Source organism: Apteryx rowi, unplaced genomic scaffold, assembly GCF_003343035.1.
Source record: "Apteryx rowi isolate R43461 unplaced genomic scaffold, aptRow1 scaffold_132, whole genome shotgun sequence".
NCBI lineage: Eukaryota > Metazoa > Chordata > Aves > Apterygiformes > Apterygidae > Apteryx > Apteryx rowi.
The window spans coordinates 219858-229845 of NW_020447553.1; the positions used below are offsets into that span (position 1 = coordinate 219858).

General features: G+C 57.4%; 2 protein-coding genes across 2 annotated transcripts in view; both read left to right on the top strand.

Moving 5' to 3' along the window:
* The window catches only part of PROK1 (prokineticin 1), a 2664-nt gene extending 1583 nt beyond the window's left edge, over positions 1-1081 (top strand). The window contains exon 3 of the mRNA XM_026056510.1: positions 957-1081. Coding sequence (XP_025912295.1) covers positions 957-1081 — 125 coding nt within the window. The remainder of the gene's footprint in view (positions 1-956) is intronic.
* Positions 1082-4640: 3559 nt separating this feature from the next.
* LOC112961443 (embryonic pepsinogen-like) lies at positions 4641-8135 on the top strand. Its single transcript, XM_026056644.1, has 9 exons — positions 4641-4696; positions 5110-5272; positions 5570-5687; positions 6116-6234; positions 6413-6612; positions 7074-7187; positions 7464-7608; positions 7688-7786; positions 7955-8135. Exons 1-9 carry the CDS (start codon positions 4641-4643, stop codon positions 8090-8092), a joined length of 1152 nt encoding a protein of 383 aa, XP_025912429.1. The 3' UTR covers positions 8093-8135.
* Positions 8136-9988: the final 1853 nt, after the last annotated feature.

Consider the following 9988-nt stretch of genomic DNA (forward strand, 5'->3'; position numbering starts at 1 on the left):
GGGTGCCGCTTCGCCCTCGGTGGGGCACGGCGGCGTGCAAGAAGAGCGTGGGAAAACCGCCAGGATGCTCCCGGGCGGGTGGCTGCGATGGGACGGATGAAGCCGCCGGCTGCTGGCGCGGTGCAATTGGCTCCACGAAGCCACTGTCCCCCCCCCCCCCAGGTGCCACGGGTGCTGTGGGTGCCGTGGGTGCTGCACCCATCCGTCAGCAGGCAGCGCGGCACCCTGGGCGCTGAGCTGTGCCGGCTATTTATTTTCCGGGAGAGAGCGCTCCTCGTCGCTCCCAATCGACTGCTTGCGTTCCCGCCGGCGCTGCCATCGCTCTCGCGTGCCGGCAGCAGGGCTCCGGCACCGAGGGAGCCGTAGGGATCAGCGGATCATTTCAGACCCGTCACTGTTAAACCCTCCCCGCACCGAACCAGAGATAAATTCTCTGGGCTTAAGTCGCGTTCGATAGTTTTCAGGCCCAAAGGGAGAAGAGCCCCGGCAGCACGAACCGGCAGCATTTATCCGCGGCCGGAGAGGATGGGAAAAGAGCCGGGCAGAGGGATGGGTGGGATGAGCGACAAGCAGCAAAGCCTTTGCCACCTCTCTGGAGCAAATCCTGATTTAAGCTCAGCTCCAGCCTGTGAGACACCCGCCGCCACATTTCCCGGCGGGAATTTCTTCCCAAGTGGAGAAAAACCATTTCGCCATGTTTTCCTGGGAAGGTTTCATGGTGCTGCGGTGAGGGTGTTTCCCAGGGTTGCATCTCAACCCGGTCCGAGCGCAGGGGAAAAAAATATCGCTGCTGGATCCTTCCCTGTCTCCGCATCTCCCCTAGGGCTCCAGCAGCAGGCACTGAGCCGAAAAATCCTCATTTTTCGGCCTTTGCAAAACGCTCCAAGTGCTGCTGCCGTTGCAGCCGGGCGGACAGTCCCGCAGCCCTGACGCCGCCGCCTCTCCCGTTTGCCTCCCGCAGGTCCCCTTTTTCGGGAAGCGCCAGCACCACGCCTGCCCCTGTTTGCCCAACTTGTCGTGCTCGAGGTTCGGCGACGGCCGCTACCGCTGCTCGCTCGACTTCAAGAGCATCGACGTCTAGGCGCGCGGGGCGGCCACCTCCGCGCCCGGCTGATCCGCGCCGCCTCGCTCCGGAAAGTCCGTGCACGACCCGACCCGGCCGGCGGAGGCGGCGGCGGGAACCTGAGCCCGTTTTCGGGCGGACGGAGGCCCGTTCCCGCGCCGAGCGCCTTGCCGCAGCATGCAAAATACGGGGTGACGCTTGGCCGGTTTTGCTAGGAGGTCGTTTCGGAGCGGAGGGCTCCCGCTTGCATTATTTCTACGCTTTTGCAATAGGAAACGCGGAGGTTAATCGGGACAAAACGCCTGCGACCAGCCAGTAATTGGCTCAGGGCAATGTCAGCGGGGCAGAAATTTTTGCTTTGTGGGAAAGTTCAGCATTTGGCGGGGGGGTCGATCGACAGCCAAACTTCTGCGCAACGTAACGCAAACCTCTGCAAAATGCCCCCCAAACCTTTGTAAAAATGCACCCTCCAGCCTCCAAGCTCCTCGACTTACTGTCCAATTCCTACTGGAGAACCCGGGGTTGCGGCTGCTGCTGCCGATAGAGTTACAAGTCCCGTCCTCCTGCTGCCTGGTCTTGCCTGGGCAGGACATTCCCGCGTGGAAGCAGCTCACGAACCTGGGGGTGAATGCACAAAGCCCGTTCTGCACTTAAAAAATAAAATAAAATAAAAATGCAGCGGTTACCCGCAGGCGATTAATGATCGGGGCTCCGCTGTGTTCAGGCCCTAACGCAGCGCGGTGCATTTAGCAGATGGAGCCGCCCGGAGCCGCTTAACGTTGCCTTGGGGCTTCGAGGCTCCAGGGAGCGTTTTTTGCAGCGGCAGCGTCGGCCTGAGCTCCAGGCACCGGCCGACCCCGCCAGCCTCTATTTACGGTCGCCTTCAAGAGGAAAAGAGGATATGCAATTTAATTAAATGCTCTTCGTTAGCCGAGGCAAGAAAAGCTACCGATGGGGAGTCCCTTAGCTCGGCTTGATCCCCCACCCCCGTCCAAAAACGCGTCACGGGAAAAAATCACCCCGTAGCGTTCGCGCTTCACCTCTGCCTCCTCAAACGGCCTCCACCGAGGCTGCACGGAGATAAATGAAGTTTCCCCACGCTCCTTCCTCCCCCCCCGCCCCAACCAAACATTGCAAATTGGGTGGAAAACAATAAACCATTGCACGCACGGGCGGATCTCATTTATTTATTCATTCATTTTTCACATGGCAGAAGCGGTGCTTTTTATTGGCGGAAACGAAGTGGTTTGATTTCTTCACTTCAAAAGGCTTTTTTTTTGTTTTTTTCTTTAAAAAAACTTCAAAAATTGCACGCGTTTCCCAGTAGCTTTTTGCACTCGTCTGTAGGCTGCGAGGCCTCGTTTCTTGCTAGCCGAGGTTCAAAATTAAAACGATTCCCCCTCAAAAATTCAAGGAAGCAGCATTAGGGTCCACCCCGACCTGATTTACGGTCAAAATAGGATGGAGCACCTGGATGAGCACTTTGGTGGGATCCGCCGGGGGCGACCTGCCGGTTAGTCCCTGCTGAATGGAAAGGAGTCCCCACACCAAAGCAGAGGGGAAAATAATTAGGGAAAAACCCTGCTTTTTCATAGCAGAGTGGAAAAAATACAGCTTTATGGGGGGTTTTTTGGTTTGTTTTTAAAAGTCACCTTCCTCCTTTAAGGAAGATTAAAGTGGGGCTCGCTTGGCTTTATGGACTATTTCTGGCTTTCCTCCAGGCTTGGAAAAACGGAGAAGGGGCAGGGGGTGGGTTTTTCATTTAGTTCACGTCCTGCAGATGTTTTCCAGCAGAAAAAGATTCCAAAAAAAAATCTCTAAACCAAAAGAAACCAACCAAGCAGCATCTTCCTTTTCTCCATTCCCCTTTTGGGGGAGTTTTGGCATCGGCTGCTCTGCTTTCGCTCCCCTTTTCCTCCTTCCCGGAGACCCGAGCCGGCCCGGTTTTCCCTATATCAGGCTAATCTCGCAGAGGGACTGCAGCTTTTTAAAAGCAGATTAGCTAGAGGCCGAGTTAAGGCTGGGCTTTGCGAGCTTTAGTTTGCATTATTTTCTGGCTCGAAACGGGGGTTGTTTTTTCCAAAGTTCGTCCCGACGGCGTACCCGGCGTGGGAAAAGTCCTTCCCCAGGGGAGGGGAGCTCCGGGCAGTCCGCCCTGATTTGCCTGGCATCATTTTCCAGGCCAAACACTGGAAAATCCGATAGGGGAGTCAAACGATAAAGCCTGAACGGGAGCCGGTCAGCTTTTCCACGCTTCGGAAAAACAAGCGTTATCAGAGCAGCCCAATCTCCCACTGCGATACCGGCCGGGGCGCCGGGATCGATTCGGGCCGGGCAGCGGCTGGCACCAGCGCGATAGCGGGTGACACATGCCGGGGTTGCGGGGCCGGCGCGAGGTCCCCGTGCCCCGCGTTGTCCCCATCCCGTCCCGTCCTGTCCCATCCCGCGCGGTGGCATCAGGTGGGGAAGCAGATGCAAAGTCCCCGGCGAGGATATTTGCAGAGGGGCCGTAATAAAGAGCAGGGCGGTCGTGCAAGGGCTTTTTGGGGCCGGAAAGGGCTCGTAGCAGGGCAGAGCTTCCCCCATAGACYCCCCCCCCCCCCGGCATCTCCCGGGGCTCCTTTTCGGCTGCGCAACCACGTCACCTGGGAGGTGACACGAGGGATGTGCATCGGATCGCCTTAAAAACCCAGGTGGCTGCTGCCTGCGCCGCTGCCGGGCTCCAGCCTGCAGGCGCCGCACGACTTCGCCCCGCGGCGCCGACGCCGCCCCGTTGCAGCCGGCGCGCGCCGAGCCAATGCCCTCGGCGGTTATCGGCGCTGCCAACGCCGAAGCGCTCGGGAGGGCTTTCATCCCGCTTTTCATGCTCCCCGTATCGCTGGGCAAACAGCGCGCTGGGCGGGTTTTTTTATGCTGCGGGGTCACCTTTCCTGCGGGCTGTTTGCAGCCGGCTTGACCGGGTGGTTTTGCAGCGATAACGGCGGAAAGCCGGAATGTTTCCCCGCGGCCTCACATGGGCACCCGCGTTGCCTGCTCCCTGCCTTGCGCAGGCGCCTGGGCACCGAACGGGGCCGGCCCTTGCTAATCCCCCCCCTCCCAGCCAGGCAGGACAGACCCCCCCCCCTCCCCAATTTACTCCGGGGACCCGCAAAGCTGGGGGTCGCACTGGAGTTTGCAACGGGTCCCGGCTGCCGAGATGCAAAGCGATGGCCGATTCCGAAATGCAGAAACGGGCAGCTCCAGACCCCTCCGGGTTTGTGAAAAAGGTTGGGGGGGGGTGTTGGGTGATGGGGGGGACACAAGGAGCGATGTTCTCAGGTCCCCTCCTCATCTCCTCGGCTCTGGAAAGGAAAAGCCCGGTCTGCACGGAAATGCATGGTCCCAGGTGGCCCAGCCGCACGTGTAACGTCCCCCCCCGTCACCGGGCACCGTATTGACATTGGAGGTTGTTTGCTGTGTGCCTTGGTCCGGGGGTGTCCCCGGGGGTATCTGTCCTGATGCCCTTGCCGTGAAAAGCGGGCGGCGCATGAGCTATATAAGCTGCGGGACGTCGACTGTCCCAGCACCGGCCGTCAGGATGCGCCTCCTCGTGCTGCTCTGCGCCGCCTTCGTCCTCGCCGAGTGCAGGTCCAGGTGAGTCCCTGACGCTCTCGCCGTGCCGCCGGTGTCGATGTGAAGGGGGAAAATTAGAAGCTGGAGTCTTTTAAAAGCTTTGAGAGGCAGAGGTAAGGTTTCGGGGCGCAGCAAAGCCTGGGAAAGCCGCTCCGGAGGCGGCGGCTCTTGCAGGCAGAGCCACGGGACGGCGGCTCCGCTGCGCGTCGCATCCCGCCAGCAGCATCCTGCCATCCCCGAGGCTGTGCCTGCGGCTCCAATTTCCAGAGATGCTCTGGGGATTTGCAGAAATCCCCCTGAGTCGGTGTTTCGGGGAGCCGTTATTGGCTGGTTTTGCACTAAAGCTGCAGCAGTCGAATGCTGCTTGCAGGAGCTGGAGGCAGCGGAATCCTGGATAACGCTCTTTTTTCCCCCCTCTTCTCGGCGCGTCCCAGGGTTCCCTTGCAAAGAGGGAAGAAGCTGCGAGACATCCTCAGGGAGAAAGGGTTGCTGGCGCGCTTCTTGCAGCACCACCGATATGACATCGGCGCCAAATTCCCCCACGCTTTTCCCGATGTGCTCGACGTGGCCACCGAGCCCCTGCTGAACACCTTGGACGTGAGTGCCGGCTTCGCCCCAGGGCACTTTGTGGGATCCCCGTCCCCGTGTCGGGGCGCAGATCCTGGGGGGTCGGGTCGCTCAGCTTGACGGGAGCAGAAGGACTCAAGTCCCCGTGTCCTCAGCGAGTGCATGAACCATTAGGCTGCTCCGTAGCGGAGCTGGCATGGGGCTGAGTTTGGTGGCTGGATTTTGTGAAGGATGGATGGGGGGGGATCCTGCCCCGCAAGGCCGTCGGGCAGCTCCAGGCTTCTGTTTCATGCTTTAAAAGCAAATGTTGGTCCTGCTGCCCCACAGATGGAGTATTACGGGACCATCTCCATCGGCACCCCGCCGCAGGATTTCACCGTGGTGTTCGACACCGGCTCCTCCAACCTCTGGGTCCCTTCGATCTACTGCAGCAGCCCCGCTTGCCGTAAGTAGCCACGGGCAGGGATCCCGGCACCGTCCACGCTGGTGGTCCGGCACCACCACCCTTAAAATTGCATGTAAAGGCCTGGCACGATCAAGCCCGAAGCTCACAGTGATGCCACCAGGGGAAGGGAGGCCCACAGCCGGTGTAATAGCCAGATCCCACAGCCCATGCAATGTGTTCGGTGCCTCAGTTTCCCTGTGCGCCCAAGGGGGTGATGGCATTTCCTGAGGATCCCTGGTATTAAGATGCTGGAGTAGGAGCGGAAACATATTGCGAACGCTCACAGCTAAATCGTTGCTGAAAGCAGGCTAATAAATGGCAGGTCTAAACAGCAATTTAGCAGGGCGCTTGCTTACTCCCACGCTTTCTGCGCATTTCAGCCTTGCTTCAACGCTCCTGACTCCTGGCTTTCCCCACTTGCCTTGCAGAGAACCACCATACGTTTAACCCCTCGCAGTCGTCCACCTACCAGAGCACAAGCCAGACCCTGTCCATCCAGTACGGCACCGGCAGCATGGAGGGCATCGTGGGCTCCGACACCGTCACCGTAAGTCCCCCACGGCCCTCGCGCCTCGCAGGGGCTGGACTCTCATGGTGGCACCCCTGGGTGGGACCTGCCGTCTCTGCTCCCCCCCTGTCCCGGGAGCACGCTGATTCCCACTGCCATATCGCAACGGTGTTCCCGGCTTGGTAACCAGCTCATGGCAGCCTCGACTTTTCCCCAGGTGGCCTCCCTGGTGGACACCAACCAGCTCTTTGGCTTGAGCACCAGTGAGCCAGGCGACTTTTTCACCTACGTCAACTTCGATGGGATCCTGGGCTTGGGCTACCCGAGTCTGGCCGCCAGCGGGATCACGCCAGTCTTCGATAACATGGTGAAGGAGGGTGTGGTGGACCAGAACCTCTTTTCCGTCTATCTATCCAGGTAGGCAGCACCCATTCCCACGAGGTTGGGATGGTTTCGTTAGCATCATTATGTCTGCTGCTGGCTCCTCTACCCTGTCGCCGCTGCCTTCTGGCTGCTTTCTCCAAAATACCCCGATATGCAAGGGCAGGGATGCTCTTGGCCAGTGTGTCATTCCCCGGCCACCAGAATCATTGGGGAATTTTGCCCTCTTTTTGGCTTGTTGGGGGAACATCTCTGGTTTCCAGCCAGCCGCGTGCCTCCGCCACGATGCCCTTTTCCCGGGCCCAAAGGACCTGGCATTTGTACCGTCACACAAATGACTCACCGATGCTCGGTAACGAGGAAGGGAGCAGATGTGGCTGTGCCGTTACAGGCAGTGTTTTGCCCCCCCCGGGACTGCAGGCCTCGCCGTTTTGAGCTAACCGCCCCGAGGCTGCATGACAAACCCGGGGCTGTTTTGTCTTTTGTGCATCATCCAGCAAGACAACGGGGAGCGTGGTCATCTTCGGTGGAGTCGATGAATCCTACTTCACTGGCCCCATCAACTGGATCCCCGTCTCTTACCAAGGTTACTGGCAGATCTCCATGGACAGGTAACGCAACAGCTCTGCCCATTTATGCTCATTTCTAACCCCCCCCCCCCATGAGCCTGACCCAAGACCACCAACATCAGGGGCTTTCTGCTGGTGTCTAATGCCCCGCGGCTGAGGGATGCAGAAGGCCGAAGGGAGGAAACTCCTACATACTTCTGCAATTTCCGCCAGAAACGGAATGCCTTGGGACTCAGCCTAGTGCGAAAGCACCATTAGCATCCGACCGGTTATTTAACAGCCTCCTGTTTTGTCTGTTCCCTCTATCCCTGCTGCCAGTGTCATCGTGAATGGCCAGGAGGTTGCATGCAGTGGTGGCTGCCAAGCCATCGTTGACACCGGCACGTCCCTCATAGCTGTGCCATCCTCAGACATTGGTAACGTCCAGAGTGCGATCGGGGCCAGCCAGGGCACGTACGGACAGGTAAGAGCGCCCGGCACTCCCAGGGAGCCGGTTGCTTCTTACCAGTTGTTTCGTACCTAAGAGCCTCTTCCCTCCGCAGTACAACGTGAACTGCAACGACGTTGGTTTCATGCCCGATGTCGTCTTTGTCATCAACGGGGTTCAGTACCCTGTGTCTGCCTCGGCTTACACGGAGACGGTAAGGGGGGGACCAGGCGGTGCTGGGGCGCAAAGGTATTTCCTGGCTGGGCTAAGCTCACGGCGTTTGTCTCAGCTCCACTCATCTTCTGGTGGCTGTGGGGGAAAGAGAAAGATGAAAGATGCTACGCCACAATTTCCACATTTGCCTTTTCTTGCCCGATTGCAGTCTGGCGATGGAAGCTGCACCACTGGCTTCCAGGAAACCTCTGGAGACCTCTGGATCTTGGGAGACGTCTTCATCAGGGTGTACTACAGCATCTTCGACCGGGCCAACAACCAGGTTGGACTGGCCAAGGCTATTTAGCCCCACCATGATGCCAGCGGTGCCACGGCTTCATTGCTCAACCAGATCACGACCGTGTTTATCGAGTAGCAGGGCCTTAGCAACAAGTGATTCTCTCCTGTACACAATCCCATTGCTGGTGATACCCTCACTGGCACATAAATAAATTGATCATTGATGATTCAGAGTTGGTGCCTGCACCTTTATTTGTGATAAAATGGCAAGAATTAGGAAGGAGGAGTTACAGACTTGTTGCTTCATTTCCCTTTGGCCAACACAGTGAGACCTTGGTCTTTGGGAGTTGAAATCTTGTCTAGCGGTGGTTAAACGGAGGTGTCTCTAGAAAGTCAAGGTTGGGTCTTATATTGGGGCTATGTCAACCGGCCAAAAGTGTGGAGAAAACCAGATCTCCACCTGGGGGGGAAGAGGGAAGGAGGATGAATTCACCTACCCAGTGAGGTCCCTGTAGACCCATGGTAATGTCCCACCAGTGGGTCATCCAGCGGCTCCCCATCCGTCACCTCAGGGCTAGGTTAGCCAAGACACCTCCCACCCCAGAATCCCATTTCAGCTCTGTGCATGCCAAAACCTGCCCAGCGTCCTCCCCGTGGGATCGAGCCCCCACCGTCCCCCACATGGGCTCTGTTAGACCTCACTCAGGGCAGCAAGTTGGAGATTTCCCGTGGGCTCACCCAACGCCTGCCGTCCCATCGCAAGGCATCTGCAGAAGCAGATCCCCAGCTGATCCCTGTCTTGTTTCAATTTCTATAGTTCAAAGCAGGTTGTTTATACTTAAACTGTGATCCTTTACAGGGAAAAGAGCCAGGGTCCCTTTTCCAACACCAAACTAGCCTGTGCTCAGAGACAGCCAGTAAGAGCCTGGAAACACCAACTCTGTCAGTTTGCTTCCTCAGTTACAGTCTTTACTACTGGGAAAAAAAAAAAAATCCTAAAAATATTTATTTTATGACAATTTTCCCATGCAATGATCAGGACGGTTCCTTCTCTGGTTTTGCTTCATTTTGTTAAAGCAGCAGCTCCCACTTTTTAATGGAAATTACCTCCATCCCTATAAAATGACATTAAAAATGAAGGATGCCTCTTTCCTCCAGAGTAGCTCGCGCTCTCCAGGAGGCTGGAGCTCCCTGCAGCTGCTTAATTTCTGCTGTGCTCAGGGATATTTGCATTATTTGTCGATAAATGAGGCTATATGTTGCCTATGGGACCTGCAGATCGCTTGCTTACACTGGTGGTAACAGCTCAGGAGGATGCAGAGCACCAGGCACCAGCCAGGCACCAGGGAGATGATTTCCAGCAGAGAACTGGGGTGTTAAATGCCGCAGTAGATCTGCCTTAGACAAGCCCTGACTTGGAGAGAAAATTTAGCCAAGGCTGAGCTTAGCCCATCAAATCCCAGGTCTTGCTCTTGGGAGCAGCAGGGGAGGTCCAGGTGCTCGGGGTCAGAAGTGAATCTCTCTCTCTCTGCAAAAGCTGCTCCCTCTTGCAGCCGATGAGATGCAAGTGCGGGAGGTGGGATGTGGGAAATGCTGTGATTTATCCTCGCTGACTCCCTGAGCTCAGACAGCCCGGGCATGCAATAAAGAAATAAATCAGCTAAAAGCTTTGAAACATTAATTGGATATGGGGGGACACGCATGTCATGGTATGGTTTATGGCCAGGGATATGTCTGTCCTGGAGTGCCATCTCGTGGCTGCTGTGACGAGCCTGTACTGCTGCCCACGGCGGGATCCCACAAAGATCAGCCGGATTTTCCCAGATTGTCCGACACATCCGCTGCCCCCAGCAGGGTGGGCTCCCCGCAGCCGCCCGTCTCATCCGGGCAGGCTCAGCACCATCCTCTCCGTTTCTCAGGTGGGAAATTGAGGCATGCGGCATGCCCAGAGCTCGTTTATCCC